The sequence below is a fragment of the Papio anubis genome, chromosome 3 (assembly GCF_008728515.1).
Source record: "Papio anubis isolate 15944 chromosome 3, Panubis1.0, whole genome shotgun sequence".
Taxonomy (NCBI): Eukaryota; Metazoa; Chordata; class Mammalia; order Primates; family Cercopithecidae; genus Papio; species Papio anubis.
In genome coordinates, this window is record NC_044978.1 from 87,172,407 (window position 1) to 87,193,646 (window position 21,240).

Sequence of the window (21,240 nt, forward strand, 5' to 3'; positions counted from 1 at the left end):
TAAAACACGAGGAAAGTTTGAAAGTTAATGGAGGAAAAAAGACATAACCGTGCATATAGTAGCTATATATCAAGAAAGCTGAGGTAGCTATAATAATATTTGACAAAAAAATTAAGGCAAAAACCATTACTAGAGTTAGAAGGTCATACTTTCATGATTTTTATGAGGAAGACATAGTTAAACATTTTAGGTGTCTAAAAAAAAAAGGCTCAAAATATATAAAGCATAAAAAGGAAGTGAAGGAATATAAGGAGAAACAAAATCATTATCTTAGGGGCTAATTTTAACATACTTCTCACTGTGGTAGAATAAGGAGATTCAAAATTAATAATGCCACAGAATATTTGAATAAAGCAAGTTTAATATAAAGAAATATGTAAAACATCGTACCTGACAACTGAAGAATGATATTTTTTAATGTACATAAGAAATATTTATTTGGAAGAACTGATCATATGTTGAACTTAAAGCAAATCTCAATAAATTTCAAAGATGTAAAAAGGTATATAAATGGACAATTATAAAAGGTACCATTAGAATAACAGCACAGACCTTTGTAAATATCAGATGAAAGTAAAAAGGGAATAAACATCAGTCAAATCAGTAACTATAGATTAAATCATCTACTTTAAAAATATTTTAAAATTGCAATCCCAACTTAAGCCCACATCATGCTAACTTCCAAATAGCCTTTATACAAAACAAATCGAAAATCACATGCTAAACAATATTTATAATAATTTATTTCTTAGAGAAATATGCAATCAATAGCATTTTTAGAAAAGCAGTATTGTTAGAATAATATTTCAACTAAACATTACCTATTATATTCCTACAAAAGTAATTTCCATTTGCATCTTGTAGATAATGATCACAAGCAATATAATTTCTTATAGTCAACCAGGTGTCATGGGTAGATAGAGGACATGCTTATTTTTCAGGTTTCCGTCATTGTCAAAAGTTTGTTCTGTGAGAATGTATGAATAATTCTCATCTTTCAAGGTCATCTTTTCAGCTTCCAAGATGACTCAAGTCAGAAACTGATACTTAGCCAGACAGGAATGGCGTAAAAGTGGCTGGAGATGGGCCGGGCGCGGTGGCTCACGCCTGTAATCCCAGCACTTTTGGAGGCTGAGGCGGGTAGATCACCAGGTCAGGACATTGAGACCATCCTAGCTAACACGGTGAAACCCCGTCTCTACTAAAAATAAAAATAAAAAATTAGCTGAGCGTGGTCACAGATGCCTGTAGTCCCAGCTACTGGGAGGCTAAGGCAGGAGAATGGTGTAAACTCGGGAGGCGGAGCTTGCAGTGAGCCCAGATAGCACCACTGCACTCCAGCCTGGGCGAGAGGGCAAGACTCCCTCTCAATTAAAAAAAAAAAAAAAGTGACTGGCGATAATGCAGCCAACTACTTCAGCCTTCAAGCCTTGTCCGCTCTTTATCATCTGCCTCTTGATGCTGGTGTTCTCCTACTTTTTGAGTTCTTTGCCTAATCTGTTACTTTTTTTGATGCATCTGCTATTCTGTCCTTTGTATTTCACATGGACTTGTTCACAATTTGTCCCATAGCTTCTAATCATACCTTTCCCAATATTTATGCATCTTAACTCAGTCTTATTTATCTGATACAAACTCTGGAGATGCTTAAAATAAGGAAAAGGTATACAGCAAATGAAACTGCGGTTCACTACATTGGAAAATGAGCAAAAAAGCAGTCAATTTAAATTTTACATAGACCTGTTCTACGTTTTATCTGGATAGCTCTTTTTCCTCTCCACTCATTAACATTTTGCATTGTCTCAATCAGTCTGCATTCCCATCTGTTTGTAGATATTTTGTGGCTTGATATGTTTGGGGTACATAGTGTATCAGAATATTAATTCTTTATCTTCCCAGGCATTTGCTCTGTAAATAATACCTATTGATACTGAGTTTCACTAGAAACCAATATATCTACATTATTTTCATGGCACAAAGAATTGGGAGTACCTAGATCCATGGGGGTACATTTCTAGCATTAATGGATGGTGTTGTGTATATCACAAGTTATTTTGTGGCTTTTCTTCACTTCTCTCTGGAGAAGGATATGACATGGTTGATCATATTCTTCTCTCAGAAACATTATTCAGTTGGCTTTCAAGAGACGTTCAGTGACTGCTGCTTCTCAGTCTCTTTATGGAAATTTCTCTCCTAGTCCTCTAAATACAACAGTGTGTAGGACTCAGACCTTTGCCCTGCTCTGCACTCTCTGCAGAATAATCTCATTCAGGCTACGGCTGTGAATATCACATATGAGCTCCTTCCTGGGTGTTTGACTTATATACTTAATACCAACCAATTTATTCTATTTTAATTAACATAGCCAAACTAGAACTTTTGATTACACTGTCAAAACTATTCTTGCCATAGTACCTCTATTTCAGTTAACAGCATTGATATTTATTTTATTTATATTTTTATAAACATGTATTTAGTTACACACAGACCAGTCCTCTCTTTCTTTCACCTACAATCTATCAGCATGTCCCACAATCTTTACTTTCAAATATCTACCAAGCTCAAGCAAGTCTCATCACTTCCACTGCTACCACCCAGGTGACAGTCACCTTCAAGCCTCTCCTGCCACTACTAGGACAGTCTCCTATCTGGTGTCCCTGTTTCCATTTTTACACACCATAATCTATTCTCTGCCTAACAGCAAGAGTAATATTTTGTCTTATGTAATTAGATGATATTAAGCGATGTGTAAAATCCTCACATGGCTTTTCATCACTTACTAACTCTCTATCCTCTTACTTTATTTTTCTCATAACCCTTATCACTATTTGCAATGGTCTTATTTTGTTGCTACTGTTTTATTACTCTGTTACCCTCAATGACTTAAATAAAAGTTTCATGAAGAAGAACTTTCCTATACAGGCCGCCTGTTCCTGGAGCACCTAGAAGAGTGGAACTTAGTTTGCACTTGTTACATAAATGAATAAATGAGATCACTTAATAATCTTTCACATCAAGGTGCTTCTAATTGGGAGAAAACACTATGTCCACAGGCTTACCTTTTTCATCTATAATTAGAGTCCTCTACTTTTTCAGAACATGTGTGGTTATGGTAATGGAAATGAGCTGAGAGGGGATTATAAAGGTCACTGAAAATTGGAGAAGGGCTTATCATTCCTAAATGCTTGTTCCTTAAAGCTGGACTCAGGATAGCACATTGCCTGTGATCCGCAGTGTTAGGTTGCATCCTGAGGCCAGATTTACTTGACTCTGTAACAATGTCCTGTCTTCTCTATCTATGCTTCTTGTATACTCAGGCCAGAGGTAATTCCTTGTCTACGGAGTGATTCTAGGATGAAGAAGGCCAAATTCTCATCCTGGTATCAACCTTGTTGTTTATTTTTTTTCCTTCTTTCTCTCCCTTCTTTTTTCCTTCCTGTTTTGTACTCACAGACTCCAACCACAGTATGTTTGTAAGCATAACTTTTCAAACTTCACATCTGGGGAAATATAGAATCTTTGAAGAAAACACTGTAAGCGTGAATAACAATAGTACAATTTTGGAAAAATCTTTTTTGGTTACTCAGGTAAAAAAAATTTGAAAGATTCAAACTGGCTGTTTTATTTTATAATATTTGATTCAAACAGAATCATCAGTTCATAAAATTAGCTTGAGAATATGCTAAAATTATTATTGGCAAGAGATGAAAATTTGTACTTGTGGGTTGTATTAGCAAAAAAAAAAAATGGAGTGGAAAAATCTATAATTTAACAGTCAATTTACATCCCATATCTCTAATTTAATCACTAGAAGTTTGTATAATGTCTTATGTATACATCAATCCCTTATTTAGTGTATTTACTTAATGATGATGTGTTTGTGACTAATTTGAAATGAATTTACATGATTACATTTTTCCCTACCATCTATTACTTTTCATCCCGGAAAAAATACTCTTGCCCATTTTTTTTTTCTTTTACATTGATTTCTTCACAGCTTCCGATTTTCTTCTCAGGTAGTTTAAAATGCAAATGGAACAGGTCACTAAAACTTCATGCTTTGCAAAATTCATATACTGGAAAAATATCTCAAAAAAGTTTCTTATAAACATCTTCTCAGCATTGATTTTCTCTTTTCCTAATTTTCTTTTCAGAGAGTAGTAATTCCTCACTTGTTAAAAGTCTTCTTTCTCTGTAGAGCCATGATACATTATATAATATTTGGTTCCATCCCACAAATATCAAAGAAAGGGGCAGCCATCAATGATTTAAAAACGTAATTTTTAAATAAGATTTTTGATGTTAACAAAACCCTAAGATAATTAGGAATAAATGTAACAAAGATTGTCAAAAGTTTTATAAAACACAATATTTTTTGAAAGTTGTAAACAGACCCAAATAAAGTATCATGCTTTTATTTTTTTTTTACCATATTAATCTACATTTTTATTTCAATTTTACAGAGTTTTTCATGGAAAACTGACATACTGATCTTAAATACCATAGGACAAATAAAGGAAGTGGAACAAAAATCATGTAAAGAAAAAGTAGGGTCCAGCTCTAATACATACCAAGATTTATTATAAACTTTAATCATATGCTCACATAAAATACCGTATAAAAGACAAGCCACTAATTAAGTACACATTTGCAAATGTGAAAAGCTGACAAATAGTTACTATTTAAAATAGGTACACTGAAAAAGAAAAAAGCATTTTCAAACGTCAATAAGAAAAGAATAACAACTAATAGAAATAAATGAAGCCTATTAAATGGAAATTCACTAAAGAAAAATCAACTTAATAAACAGAAGATGCTCAACTATGTTTGTAATTAAAATATTATTTAAAGAGTGAGATTCTCAACAGCTGTCACATTGGCAAAAATAAATAGCTTTACATTTCTTAACGTAGAAGAGATGTGGAGCAATGTCACAATACTGCTAGTGAAATTATTAATCAGTGCAAACATTTTTGATAGAAATTTGAAAATATCTAGCACTGTACATATGTACATATCTGTTTAGAACAGAAATTTCACTGATACATAGCTCCATCCCACAGGTATCAAGGAAAGGAGCAGCCACAAATAATTTAAAAATATAATTTTTAAATAAGACTTTTGATGTTAACAAACTCATAAGATAAAGAGGAATAAGTCTAACCAGGGTTTTCAAGGTAATTGTATCGCCTGAGAAATTATTACATATATGCATAGGGTTTCATATGCAAGATTGTTCACTGTAGCATTACTTGCAATGATAAAAAAATGTAAAAACAACACTAGTATTTATTAGTAGAACAGATACATATTATGCTGTAATCAACCAAAATAATCCTATAGAACATTTAAAATGATGACCTAGATCTACATATATACATGTATAGATAAAAAATTTATATGAATAAAAAATAATAAGTTGAAGGAAAAAGTATGATGTAATTTATATAAAATTTACAAAATTGTACAACAATATATGTTAATCATGAAAACACACATAATGAAAGGATGAAGAACTGCACAGGAATGATTGTCAAGAAATTTAATTAAAATGATGGGTTTTTTTCGAGGTATAGAATCACAAAGTGAAATAGAGAAATTCAACTAGATCCATAATGTTTTATTTGTTAAGAAAAAATGATCTGAAGCAAAGTGTTAAAATCTGACAAAGCTACAGGGTGTTCTTTATATTATTGTCTATATTTTTCTGCATGTTTAAATTATTTAATGACATAAAAAAGACAATCCAATGGACATTTAGTTCTCTTCCACTGAATTAGCAAATGATCTATTTTCTGTGAACCTAAAGATATTACTAGTCCCAGACAAGTCTTCGAGCTACAGTTACCACCACATGATGTACTGAATATCCAGTTCATGCTCCATATTTCAAAGATATATTTGGAGATAATATTCTGAGTTAATACTTTCACAATCCTGGGTGATCATCTGCTGCCCTCTTTCAGATTAAAATATTGCTACCAATTATAAATGAATATACGCTGTGACATGCTTTTCTATAAATTGGCATGGGTTCTACTGAACCAGTTCTTTCTAAGTGAAGGTAGATATTCTGGGAAAAAATAACCTAGTTTAATTTTTTGTAAATTAATTGCCACTTACGATAACTAAACCAGGAACTGTAGCCCCTTTAGAAAGAAGCATTTTTTTTTTTTTTTTGGTATAAATTTGAGGTACAAATGCAATTTTGTTAAATGCGTAGATTGTAAAAAGTAAAAATAAAAACAAGCTAAACTATGTGTTTTTCCTGTCCATGACAGGAGATTCTCTGCATTATCCAGGCTTTGGAAGGACTCTGAAAAGAGTTACGAAAATTCTTGGATCTGCTGCGGTGAGATTTATGAGACTCTGCAGCAGGCTTGAAACTCAGACTAGGTGAGAACTACAGAGGAGCTAAAACAATTGTGTTTGCCTAAGTGTGCTGTTCCACTTCACCATCACACCAAGTCATTTTTTTAATGACAACTCACAGCATGTGTGTTCATATATAAATCTACCACCAAAAGAGAAGTTGCTTAAAATAATATTCATACTTCAAGTGATGTACTCTGGTATTTTCTATTCAAGTACGGTATACATCAGCTCAAAATTGCCTATCACAATCTTTTATATTGACTTTACAGTTGCTGATGATTCACACACTAGAAAGTTGTTCATGAATTAGTTCTATGACTCACGTGTTCAAAAGTCCTCTATTGCATTAATACATCAAGCTTATTTAGAAACCTGATAACATTCTACTCCTCGAGAGAACTTCTTTGTATGGAAAATTCTTGTCAATGGAAAGCACTAATTTTAAATCAAAAATGAAGCATTACAAGGTAAGAGAACATTAAAGCAGAATGTTATTTGTTACGTATTTTCCCTCTTATTTCCGCCCACCCCTATAATGCAAGAAAACATGAGTGTATTGTGTAGAGAGGAATAAAAAATGACTAAGACATATTGACATGGAATGGTATTTTACTTACTATAAGTGAAGTGGCAGGAAACTAAACCCAGAATTTACCAAAATAACTTTAAAGAGAAGATGGGGCAATAATAAAATTTTTGGTTGATACAGCATTTCACTCTAAACTTTTAAAGAACCATAGGTATCTGCAGGTAATTCCATGACAAATCCTTAGGGTAGGTCAATCTCAATGTATACTTTCTCAATTCCTTATGATTATGTTCTCTCAGAGTGACTCAATTTCTCAATTTCCCATAGCTAAGATATAGAGAAATAAGTAATAACTGTTTAATAAATAAAATAGTTCACCAAATAATTAGAGACCTGTCCTCAGGGATAGATACCTGGGGTTACACCTGATTCATGGTTTGCTGAATTTACCTCTCAGAATGCCTCTAGTAGGTTCTTCAACAACCCACCATTTCTCTCTCCAATTCCCTTGATTAATATATGTATAAAGGTAACTTAAACCTTATCAGCGTGAACATTATGAAACACAGGTGGAAAGCCTTAAAGACTAGATATTCTGAAGCTGACATTGATCTGAGACTACTGGGTCAAGGAGGCAAGCAAAACCCTAGCTCAGTCATATTCATGTCTTTATTGCATATTCTTATTACATATATTATGGTATTTTGTATTTTAATTAGAAATTAGAGCTTAATATTATGGAGATTCTTTGGCTCTGTTATATATAGGTTTTATAACATCTGTCATGCAATAATACCTAGCAATAATGCTTCTGAATGAGCTATCTGGATTACAGTAAACTTTTCATTTTTAGCTTTAAAATTATTTTTAATTTTGTAATTTTTTTCAGATACAAAATTATCATTAATTATAGTGATGGTTCAAAACTTTCATATACTATTATCTTTATAACATTTGTAAAGAGAGGGTAATTTTTTTTTCTGTGTCAAAATTCAATATAAGGAAGAATTATCTTGCTGGTCTGTAGTACATTGAAGCAATTAGGGGCTAGTAAATTTGACTGCCCATTAAAATCACCTGGGAAACTTTAAAAACTATTGATGGCTGGGACCTACTCCCAGATTAATAAATTGGTTTAGGGTATGGCTTGGGCATAGGATGTTTCAAAAGCTACACAGGTGATTACAATATGCAGCGAAGTTTGAGAACAATTGCTCTAAAGTCTTGGTACCTAGTGAGAGGTCTGAGGTATAGCAGCATCAGTTTCACCTGGAAGCTTCTTAAAAGGCAAACACTTAGAATGTACCCCATCCCTGCTGAACCAGATTCACATTTTCAGGGGCTCTGATATAACCCATCCAGAGTTATCCATCTATAAAAATAAGGGGCCACAATTGTCTTAGCTTTTTTAGCTCTAAAATTCATATTCCACAACCTAAACAGTATACTGAGAGGCAGTTTTAACCTTATCTAGAATTCTTTATGTGTAAAACCAAGAGACCAAAACCATGCCATCTTCTCCATCTCCACAATTTCGATTCCAAAAGCCTAAGCAAATATAATGCTGAGGAAATTTGTAAAACTGTGTCGTAATTCCATCTTCATACCATTGTATGCACTTTCTCTTGCCTAGAATTCCTTTCTCCTTTCTCTGTCTTCATTGGTTCCTTAGCTTGAATGAAGGTTGTGATTAGGATCAAATTGCTCAAGATACAAATGATCATGGGAGATGAGGAGATGGGTCAATTAATAAAGCCATGAGGTGAGGAGCGGTTTGTGGAACAAAAGTTCCTAATTAAGACTTTTGAGATAATTTCCAAATAGAACTAACCTGTTACCCAGCTTGCTTTTTATTCAATTAAGTATACTTTGGAACATCATTCAAGCCAATAATTTCCAATAACATTTCCAATAACATTAATTTCTGATGGTTGTATTAATAGATGCACCAAAATTTACATAATCAATTATCTATCTTTAGAAGATTATTTTCATTCTTTTGGCGACTATAATTATTTAAGACCTAGGTAAAATTCCACTTCCTTTTTGAAGCACACCCTGAAAAATAATGTACCATTTATCTAAAATTCTATTGTTAATATAATCACTACCACAAAGTTTATCTCATTGATTCTTTCTATAAATACATGTCTATTATTTGTTTTCCAATTAAACTATGTGTTGTATGTAAAGAATCATATCATGTTCCTTTTCCATTCTCATCTAGTATTTAGTTTTGTAAGTGAATTACATATTGTTAAAATATATATTGGAAACAAAAATAAAATGTCACTAATTTCACAAGAGTACTTATTCACAGCTAGCATACCACTGGCTTTTCTTCCTAATGGAACCTCACCATTATGCAGCTTCTTACATATCTAGGTGAATCACAAGAAGCTGTGCCTTAGGACTCCTACTCTTTTCTTATTGCCGTCTTGAAGCCTTCCAGGCTGATGACAAAACTACTTTAAATAGCACAGAAATCCTACAGAAAATAAAACCTTGCTCATTAATTTTTATTATGTCAACATTAGACTTATATTCTTTAGCTTCATGTCTGTCATATTCCCCATTACATCTCTACTTTAGTGTTTCACACATAGCCGGCATATAAATGAATTATAAACAGTATGTCAACAAACTATGCAGCAACAAAAAAAAGTTCTAAAATATACTACTGAGCTCAAGATGACATCTGGAAATATAATTTTTCATGTATAGCTCCTATATATACTTTTCTTGATATCTGTATATTTTAAACCACATATATAATACATAGTTGTTGTAGAAAATACAGATTCAATAAGATGAAACAAGATATAATATTTGAAATTGCACAACCCAAACACAACTACTGTGAACACTAGCTGCACACATGTCCAGACCATATGCTGTTAAATGTACATGCACTTTTTTACACAGATGATCACACTCTCTCTCTGCTACATAGCCTGCCTTTTATTCATGTAAGTATACATGAAAACATCACCATGGCAAGCAAATAAATTTATAATAATATTAATTTCTGGTGGTTGCATTAATAGATGTATGAAAATAGGTATAATCAATTACTTGTGTTTGTAAAGTATTTCCACTTTTTGGTTATTATAAACAATTATATGATGAATAATTTTTATCATAAATGAAGTTGCCCAAACATTTCCTTAGAGTAAAAGTCAAGAAGTAGGCTTGTTAATTGCAAAAGTTATGTGCATTTTTAAGGCCTGAGATTAAAAAAAAATTACCAAACGAACATTCAGAAGTTTGTACTAATGTACCCTTTCACCAGGAGTCAGGAGTTGTCTAAATCATCTCATCAGCAGAGCAGCTACCTATATTTTTGGTTATAACATTTATTAAACAGTTACATAGAATGGAATGTGATATAAAAAATAATTGATGCAGCAGGAAAATACTCACATTTGTTTTGAGAGCAAATTTCAGTTTGAAGAGATTGGAACTCATAATATGGTATCTCATGTTTGAATATGGATGTAAGGACACCATCAAGTTCTTCAATGCCATTCTGTTTTCAAGTGAAAAACAATTTTCACTAGGTTAATTATTTACATAGAAACTCATTTTAGTGCAATTTAATGAAAATTTATTAACTGGAGTAAACAATGGCTAATCTTTAGTAACACTGATAACTTTTTAGAAAAAATAAATCAAAGCATAAGTGCCTTGCCTAAAAACCAATTATTAAGATAACAGAAAAATGGATTCAAGAAATAAAAGTCTCTGCTTTTGGATAAGAAACTATAACTTTGCTCAAATACAAATTTTAAAAGAGAATTACAGTAGGTCAAGGATAACCATGAAATTTGTTTCAATAATAAATTTTGGTAAAATATATTTTGCAGTTTAATAAATGAAATAATAAAATGAATCTTTTTCTTTAACTTAAGGATCAAAAGTCAGATGGTCTTAAGTTACATTATTGCTGTGTCTAAGTGAGGGAAAATATTTATCTTGGCCTTTCCTTTCCCCTGCAGATACAGAGTATCTGTATTTATTGCATCTGTATTTATTGAGAATAATGGAAAAAGAAAACAGAAAACAGACTGAGAAATGAAATAGGCAAAAGTCTGGTTAAAAAACAATGCTTTATGTGTATGAAGAAAGTGTTAGACTACTCCCAAGAAAATTTTTTTAGTTCCAGATGAGGGAATAAGGGATTGATGAATGTAACTTAAAAATCATTTGCATATGTATTTATAAATCACAACTCTATTTGAATCTCAAACTGTTACATAAATTTACACTTATTTCTGATAAACAACTTTGTTATTATTAGTATTTCTTCCTAACTAGAAAATATAAATATAATAAAGATATAAATTTTATTTTAAATAATATTCAGAATTACAGACTTGACTTCTGGAAATATGTAGTAGTCCTACTTTCCTTTTTCCTCTCTCTAAATACAAATAAAATGTCCAACTTTCAGTAGAAAACACTTTTTATATGACATATCTGGAAGATTGCAAATCAATTGTAAAGAAACGACCAATAAAAATGCCAACACCAAGAGGACAAAGACGTTAGAATTATCTGTCAAAGGTTTGAAAACAGCTCTGGTAAAAAAAATAGTTCAGCAAGCAATTATAATCATGCTTGAAACAAATAAAAAATAGAAAGCTTTATCAAGAAAACAGAAATTCTCAGCAAATAAATAGAAGATACAAAGAAGAACCAACTAGAATTTTTAGAACTGAAAATACAAAAATCAAAATTATACCTCACTGGGTAGGCTTAACAGTGACACGAAGAGAACAGAGGAAACAATCAACGAACTTGAAGACAGAACAATAAAAATTACTCAGTCTGAACAATAGGAAGAAAATATACTGAAAGAAATAAGCAGAATTTCAAGCACTTGTAAGACTATAAAGAAAGATTGAACATTCTTGTGATCAGAGTCCCAGGAAGAGATGAGAAACAGGGTGGGGATGAAAAAGTAGACAAGGAAATAATTCCTAGAAACTTTCTGAATTTGGCAAGAGGCATAAACCTATAGACAGAGCAAGCTGTGAAAAGCAAAATCAGGATAAACCCCCCAAATTCCAAGCCAAGACTAATCACAAAACTTCTGGAAACTAAATACAAAGAAAAGATTTTGAAAAAAGTGAAAAATAAATAACACTTTATCTATATGGCAAAGACAATTAGATTGCCAGAAGTAGCTATGAAGGGCAGAAAGAAGTGGCAAAATATTTGTCAAGTGTTAAAAGAAAGGAACTATCAACCCAGAATCTTATGCCCAGCAAAAATACCCTTCAGGACTGAAGAGAAACTCAAAGCATTTCTGCTTTGAAAAACTAAGGGAATCTGTTATCTGTCCTAAAATAATGGAGAAAGAAAAGTGCTCTAAACCATAAGTGTATAATGAAAGAAGACCTTTTGGAACATCAGAGAGCAAGAACACAGTAAGCAAAAGTATAGGTAAGTATGATAGGCTTTCCTTCTTCTCTGTTCTAACTCATACTTGACAGTTAAAGATAAGGTATAACACTGTCTTATGTGTTCTAAATATATGTGGTCAAAATATCTAAGACATTTATATTATAAATGGGGATTGGGTAAAAAGAAGTCAAAGAAGGTAGGATTTTTATACTTCACTCAAACTGGTAAAATGAAGACAGTACTAGACTATAAGTTTTGTATACATAATATAATACCTACATCAACAACTAAAAAAGTTGTGCAAATAGTTGCACTTAAAATGCCAGAGATACATCAAAGTGAATTTCTTTATAAAGTAAATAGTACATAGGAAGGCAACAACAACAACAAAAAAACAGAAATGAAAACAGAGAAAATTTTAAAAAAATAGAGTGGATTTAAAAATACGATTTAACTATATGTTCTCTTTATAATAATAAATAAATTTTATTTATTTTTAATAATAAATAAAATAATAAAATTATCAGATTTTTATAGTAAATAAAACTATAATAAATACTTTTATAATACTTATAATAAGTAAAATTATCAGGTTGAAAGTAGAAGAATAAAAAAGATATAGCATGCAAAGATTACAAAGAAAAGCAAAAATGGCTATATTAATATCAATAAAATAGACATCAGAGCAAAAAAAAATTTACAGGAGACAGAAAGGGACATTATATAATGATAGAATCAATCCATCAAGAGGACATAGTAATCCTGAATCTGTAGGCACCAAAAAACAAAACTTCAAAAAAATGCAAAGGAAAAATGGACAGAACTGAAAGGAGAAACAGACAACTCCACAACGACAGTGGTGACTTACACATCTCTCTTTCTACAATTGGTAGACAGAAAATCAGGAAAAAATAAATTCAAACACAGTATCATCCAATGCTCTAACCAATCAGCATCAATCCACATACATAGACCACTCCACCCAGTAACAGCAGAATACACATTCTTTCCAAGGGTTTGAGAAACTTATACCAAGATAGATCATATCCTCAGACATAAGACAAATATTAACAAATTTAGAATAATTTAAATCATACAGTGTCATTTCCAACCACATGGAATCAAACTAGAAATCCATAAGAGAAAGATCATAGGAAAGCGCCCAAACAATAAGAAACCAAACAACATGCTACTTAGTAATCTGTGAGTCAAAAAGAAACTGAACAGAATTTTAAAAATACATTAAATTGAATGAAAGCGAAATACAACATATCAAAATTTTTGGAACATAGCTAAAGGAGGGCTGAGAAAATTTTATAATACATTGGAAAAGAGAGAAAGTATCACATCAATTATCCAGGTTCCTACTTCAAGAATGCATAAAAAGAACATAAAAAACTCAAAGCAAGCAGAAGAGAACAATAAATATAACAGCAGAACTCAAAATTTAAAGTATGAAAACAATGAAGAAAAATTATAGTAACAAGTGATTCTTTTAAAAGATCAAGAAAATTGACAAACTTTTGGCAAGACTTACAAAGAAAAATAGGGATTAAATGCAGATTGCAAATATCACAAATGAAACAAAAGATATCAATACAAACCCTGCGGACATCAAAAGAATAAAAAGGAGTACTATGAAAAATTCTACATACATAAGTTTGATAATTTAGATGAAATGAACCAAGTCCTTGAAAAACGCAAACTACCATAACACACAGTCCCTTTCTATATAACCTACAACTATATATCAATGTACTATTATCTAAAAATTAAGTTTAATTAAATACTAACAATCCCTCTAAATATTTATTACCCAAAACTGAATTCCTTGAGATATATAGATATTTACATAAAAGCACCCCTTCGAAGTTGGATTTCACTCCTCTCTTTGATGAGGGGTGTGAACACTGAGCATAATAGCATCAAGAGGCTTTCAAAGCATTTTAGGACAGTATTACATAATGTAAATAGTTGGAAAATAGTTCAGATCACTGGAGTGCTGTGAAAAGATATATGTTATAGGAATAAGCATGCAATGAACAGATTCAAACAGTTTAATAGTAATAACTACCACATGTGGAGCACTGCTAATGTGCTAGGCTCTATATAATCTATCTCTAAGTTTTATAACATCTTGCAAGGTAGATTTTTCTAAATGTCTACTTTTATAGAGGTGATAATCATGGCACAAAAATCTCAGTAACACCCAAATTTGCAGAGCTAATAAGTGGTAAATAAAGATTCTAACTGAGATCTTTATATTCTAAAGACACTAAATTTAATCCTACATTCTAATCCTGGAGAGAAGAATAAAATCTGAAATAGTATTTAAGTAAAGAATAAATTATGCTCCCATGGCTTCAAGATGACCACTGCAGTTCCCAACATTACACTGATGTTTAGCCAGAAAGAGGGAGGAAAGTGATGTATGTGGGAGGTGGGGGTACTGGGAGAGGGGGCTACAGCCAACCATATCTATTCTTTTTCTTTGTTTAATCAGAAAAGTAAAAGTTCCAAAGATGTCCCCTTGTGTCTCGTTGAAAACTCTCTCACGTGACATGTCTAACTGCAAGGTTAGTTAAAAATGTTGGAATCTGGTTTTTCTAGCTTCCATAAATGGAGGTAGGCCAAGAAGTATCTAAAAGGAAAGTCAACGGTTGAGCTGAAAACAGCCTTGTTCTTCTTATAACAAATTGTTGTGCTTGTTTAAGTTTCACTAGTAAAAGAAAGGTCATCTCATTTGTTCCTCTGTTCTTAAATGTGTGCCATGAAAGAGAGCCAAAACAGCCATTTAAAGTGAAATCTGATAAATAGTTTACATATCTTTAAAAATATCTTACTGTAGCTTATAAAGAAAATGATAGAAAAAAGAGCAAAGCAAATATTTTCTAGGATTATGCAAAGATTTTTTTTTAAACTTTATACACGCTCAGCTCAAAGCAGTTAATTTAAAATAATAATGTAAATGTATAAATCTAAAAGAGATATTTTCTTTTATCAACTTAATTTTCTGTTTTGAATGAATCATTTCTTTGAATTGCAATATCTGTGGCTATAAATACAAAAACAAACATATAAAACAATGCAAATTATTGTATATGTATTATTGATTAGGTCTTCATATAGTTGTAGAATCTCTTTAAATACTTGCAAGTGGTATTATAACATGAAGAAAATGTGTTTTGAGATTCAAGGAACCTGCATTTAAATGCCTGCTCCAGGATTCATTAGCTATGAATCTCAATAATAATTAACTGACAGAATTTTTTAGAAGTTTAAATGTAAATATTAAATGTAATCTTATAAATGTAGAATGCAAAATTTCCAGTAAAAATTCTATTTTTCTCTAAATACTATTATGTGAACTCTTGGATACAAAAACTCATGAAATGTAATCATGATATAAGAAGAGCATGTAAGTCTAGCAATAAGGAGATGTGACCTCCCAAACTGGCTTTTCCACTGACAAAACATACAGTCTGTTTATTATTTCTAAATTCTTAAATTAAATAACACATAGCTTTTAAATTAGTTAGAATGCAGATTTCGCTTTTGCAATAGAGAGACCCAAAGTGACAGTGGCCTAAACAAGAAAGAAACCCTGGATTTAGGCATCCAGGCCCTTTCTGTCTAGAGTTTCACTGTTATATGTCACCTTCATGGTACAAGAAGGTTCATCCATGACTTCCTTGTTTGAATTCAAACCAGTCAAAAGAAAAAGCCAGTGAGGGAGAGAGCATGACTCCACCCGTCTTTTAAGGACATGCTCATAAATTTGCACGTATTGCTTCTACTGACATATCATGCGATTGAGCAACACTTAGTTATATGGCTACACCTAGCTTCAAGGGAGGAAATGCAGTATTTCCATGTGCTCAGATGAACGTTATATTGTGCTGTAAGAAAGGAAAAAAAATACTGGGGAATGACTAGCATCCCCATCAATCATGAAAAATACATGAACATCATAATTTATGTAAAGACAATCTGATTAAAGTTTTCTTAATACACTTCTGAAGTATTGACTGAAACTTGATTGTGCTGAGTTTTTCAACACGCTCCCCACCCCAGTATATTAATTCCTAATGTCAAAAGGTCTCAAAGTTTTAACTTAGAACAGATTGTTTAACTTTGAACAGATTGTTCAACCAAACTTGAACAGATTCTATTAATGGAGATACTTAATGACATTCATAATGTAAGAGACACACCAAAGTGTTTCTATTGTAGGCATTAAATAAAGCATAAGAACCATGCCCTTTCTTACCTTTGCCTCTTTTTAGTAACCATTTTGTAACAATGTACTGTTAAAGATAGAAGTTTTAAAACAAACATAGCAATAACATACTCAAAACAATGTCTCTCAAAAATGCTTTCTATAAACGATGCCATGATTTATTGAAAATATTTTAAAAATTTCTTTTTTAGTGTGTTTTGGGAGATAGGTTCCAAGCTATGCAACAGAATCCATCTTGCTTATATTCATTTGATTCTTTCCTTTCTGGTCCTTCCCTTCTTTGCTTTGTTGTTTCTGCTTCAGCCAGTAGTCCCATTGCCTCCTCATAAAGGGGTTGTGCCTGTGCTAGTGGCAACTGGAACAAAGGGCTCTAATAAGTGGATCACTTGAAACTGGGTAGGAAACTTAATGTATAAAATTGTTTCACTTACTATTTGCCCAACAAAGTATTTATTGAGCAGCCATGTGTCTTACAGTATCCTTGGTCCTGGAGATAAAACAGAGAACTAAATACAGCCATGTACTGCATAAGAATATTTCGGTCAATGACAGACTTCATATACAACAGCGATTCCAAATTATAAGAGCTGCCTATGAATGCACCTTTTAAAAATATTTTATATTATATTTTTATTGTATTTTCTATGTTTAGATATGTTCAGATATACAACTACTTCCTATTGTATTATAGTTGCCTACACTATTCAGTACAGTAATATTCTATACAGGTTTGTGGTCTAGAAGCAACAGGCTATACTAGGCCTAGGTGTGTAGTAGGCTATACTCCTAGCCTAGGTTTGGATAAGTACACTGAGTGATGTTTGCACGTAGTGATGTTTGCACAATGATGAAATTGCTTAACAATGCATTTCTCAGAACATGTTCCCATTGTTAGCCAATGCACAACTGTAGATAGTATCTTTGCCCTTATTGACCGAGGTAATGAAAGGTAGGCATTAATTTGAGAAATGTCACACACATAGATGTCAAATTAGAATGTGATCAGTTTTACAAAGAGATATAAAGGGAGTTGTGTAAGATGAGGGAAGGATTCACTGAGGAAGAGATACTAGAATAAAGAATTTAGAGGAGCAATTAGAATTAACTAGGTGAAAATAGTGAGAATAAAGGGGGAACTGGAAAAGTGCTTCAGTTAGATAGAGGAACACATGCAAAGTTCCCTGCAGTAGACTGCGTGGCCTGGTCCAGGAGCTAAGTAGACAGTGTGCCTGGAATGCACAGGGAGAGGTAGAAAAGTGAGATTAAACTGGAGAGAAGGAGAAGGGACGGTCTCTGCAGGGCTACGTGGCTCATGTCAAATATCTTAATTCACCCCAAAATTGGAATCCATTCAAATGTTGGAGCAGAATTACATGCTGAGAACTTCCTTTTTAAAAGAACCTCCCAGGACGGGCGCGGTAGCTCACGCCTGTAATCATGGGAAGCCGAGGCCGGTGGATCACCTGAGATGAGGCGTTCCAGACCAGCCTGCCAACATGACGAAACCCTGTCTCTATTAAAAATACAAAAATTAGCCGGCCGTGGAGCCAGGGGCCTGTAATCCCAGCTACTCGGGAGGCTGAGGCAGGAGAATCGCTTGAACAGGAAGGGGAGAGGGCACAGAGGTTGCAGTGAGCCCAGATCGCGCCACTGCACTCCAGCCTGAGCGACAAGAGTGAAACTCCGTCTCAGAAAACAAAACAAAACAAAACAAAACGAAACAAAACAAAACAAACAAACAAAACTCCCAGACTATGAATTTGAGATAGTAGGAGGTGTGCAAGAACTTATGGTGGAAGACCAATAAAGAGGCTATTATAATAGTTTAGGCAAAAGAAAAAGCGATGGACTAAAGTGTTAGAACTGTCAAGATACAAAGCGAAGTGGCCAATATTTAGTAAGTAACATTGATATGTATTAGTGTGGATTGAATTTGTAGAGTAAGGATGTAAGAAGGTATTAAGGAGACTCTTATGTTTGCGGTTTTTAAACTGGATTGATGATGATGCATTTCCTGAGTTAGAGAGCACTGAAAAAATGGGGTTTAAAAGGAAACCACATTTGGAATATATCTTAAGAATTAATGAGATAACATGCAGAGGGAATATTTATTAAGGAATAAAGAGAGTCAAAGAATCAAAACTTGACCAGTTAGGAACTTTATTTTGTAGGTCAGAGAATAAAGAAACTACAAAGAATACTGAAAAGGAAGCACCATGGAAGTGAAAGGAAAACCAGGAAAAAATGGCTCATGGAAGCAAAGAAAACAAAACAAAACAAAAATTGAATCAGGACAGTAACTTTGGTCAAAGGTGTTAATTGCTGCTGAAAACTCAAGTTAAATTGACATGAAAAACGTCCATTGCATTTGTTAGGAAAGACTTGAGCATAATTGATGCATACTTGTTTGTGTTTTGCTACCTAAGGTACCAAGGTTAACAAAATTAAATGGCTGACCTATAGGGAATTGGTGGGGAAGCATTCTTAGAAGTTACATTTTCCTTTTCAAATATTGCTTTTACTTATTTCCTATGTCTTGATTTGGTTTACTGTAAAAGCATAATTTAAGAATTCCAAAGAGAGTTCAGAGTTTCCAAATGATATATCTACTTTATTTCTTTATCTTATTATTGATACTGTACTATAACTGTTATTAGTACAGAGGACCACAAGATTGCATGGTGACTTTTAGAAAATACAAGCAACCATATTTTTGGCACAAGAATTTTTCAGTCTTCTAATTTCCAAAAAGTTATTGATGATTTGAGGTTTGTTCCTATCAGAAGCAGATCCTCTAATTTTCTCTAATTATCTCATTATGAATAGTAGTCATAAAGAAACATTATTAACTGTGTTTGACTTGTGCTTTGTGTTTCTGGATTGTTTTAAAACGTTTCTTCTGGTTAAAGACATGAGCCCTCTAAAGAAGCAGGTAGTAAAAGCAGAGCCTTCCCTTGAATGGGGTTAGTTACAGGCAGCACTCACATCAGCACACAGTCATCCTCCGCAGTGGTGATCAAAGCCAACCTCAGCCAGTGAGACAGGGCTACATAAGAAGCATGAAGATGCTTTAGTTTGGAATAAATAGAAAGTGAAGAGAGTATTTATTGCCACTGAGTGAAAAGAAACTATAAATTAATAAGTCGTTAGTGAAATATATTCTTAACAGTAGCTAAATAGAAGTTAAAACATGGGGGCAATAACTATGAAAATAGACTGAGATGGCTTATAAGGTTTAAAAAATTGTAGAGAATCAATAGTAATGGTATTAATGGCTAAGTAATTGTACTCAGAACTACATATTGTCTTATCACAACAGCTAGTATATCTGCTGTTAAAGTTAACCAATTTATTATTTTTTAATAAATGTATAAGTGTACTAAGTGGTATGTTCCTGTCTAGTTCAATGATTTGTAACTGAAGTGAATACAATCATTAAATCTGAACTACCCCAATTTGGAATTATTTTCCCTTGAATATTATTACAAGTGGAAATGCAGCACAAAAGATATGTCACTTATGTTATCAGTAAAATAGAAGTTTCAATAGATATGCCTTATTCTTATTGATCCATTCTAATAAGGGACACAAATAATATGAAAAAGTGAATCCAGAATTAAATCTCCAAACTGCATTTTATTGACTGTTCTTTCTCCAGTCATCTCAAACCTTCCATCAGGAATATGGAACAAGTAATAAAAGTGATGGACAATACATGGAACTCGAATGATTTGCTTCCTCTTTGGATGGAGAGCTAAGAAGAAATGCAAATAAAAGTGAAATAAAGCATACACAGAGTGCCCACATATTTGCAAGTCAATCTTCCAGAATAGAGAGTGGTTGTAATTCCCAATCTAAGAATTTTCTTGGCATAGAATTATGAAATACTTGAGTTGAAAGTGATCTTGGTGATAATACATTCTAGCGTCTTCATTGTACACATAAGGACATTCCTTTAGCCCTAAGGAAACAGAGCTTCCATGAAGTAAGTGACTGCTGATTTTGTAAAATAATCTAATTCTTGCTCCTGCCTCATTCAGAACTAATGCACCTATGCCATGCAGCCACTTTCCATTAAAGGGAAAGGAAAAACAATATGCAGTCTTTTGAAAGAGTGGTACTATCTCAGGCCTTTTTGAATAGCAAGTATTTCCTTAAAGGTAGGACTGGAATTGTATGCTGTTAAAAGTCAGTAAAGAAATGTATTAACGTGGTGTATTACTGAGGTAGAAAATGAAGAAAAGCTTACAGAATAAGTTCTTAATTTTTCTAGTATCTGACACTTCTTAGAGTTCAACACTTTCTTAAGCATCAGATCATTTATTGAATTTCATAAATAAAAAACAGTATTTTAAGAGGGTAACTTTCATTTCACTTTCTATTTTTATTTTTTGTTTTGTTTTTCAACTTTTAAACTTTGATATCTGTGGGTACATAGTAGGTATATATATTTATGGGGTACATGAGATGTTTTGATACAGGTAGACAATGTGTAATAATCACATCATGTAAAATGGGGTATCCATCCCCTCAAGCATTTATCCTTTGTGTTACAAACAATCCAATGATACTTTTTTAGTTACTTTAAAATGTACAACAAAATTACTATTGACTATAATCACTCTGTTGTGTTATCAAATATTAGGTCTTATTCATTCTTCTTTTTTTTTCTTGGATGCATTAACCA

The 21,240-nt window shown here is 32.6% G+C and overlaps 1 protein-coding gene across 7 annotated transcripts in view; it reads right to left on the reverse strand.

Moving 5' to 3' along the window:
* Nucleotides 1–21,240, reverse strand: part of BANK1 (B cell scaffold protein with ankyrin repeats 1) — a 310,335-nt gene that overhangs the window by 194,250 nt on the left and 94,845 nt on the right. For all 7 annotated transcript variants that reach the window (XM_021938668.2, XM_017958886.3, XM_017958885.3 and 4 more), the window contains one exon: nt 10,328–10,433. In XM_021938668.2, coding sequence (XP_021794360.1) covers nt 10,328–10,433 — 106 coding nt within the window. The remainder of the gene's footprint in view (nt 1–10,327; nt 10,434–21,240) is intronic.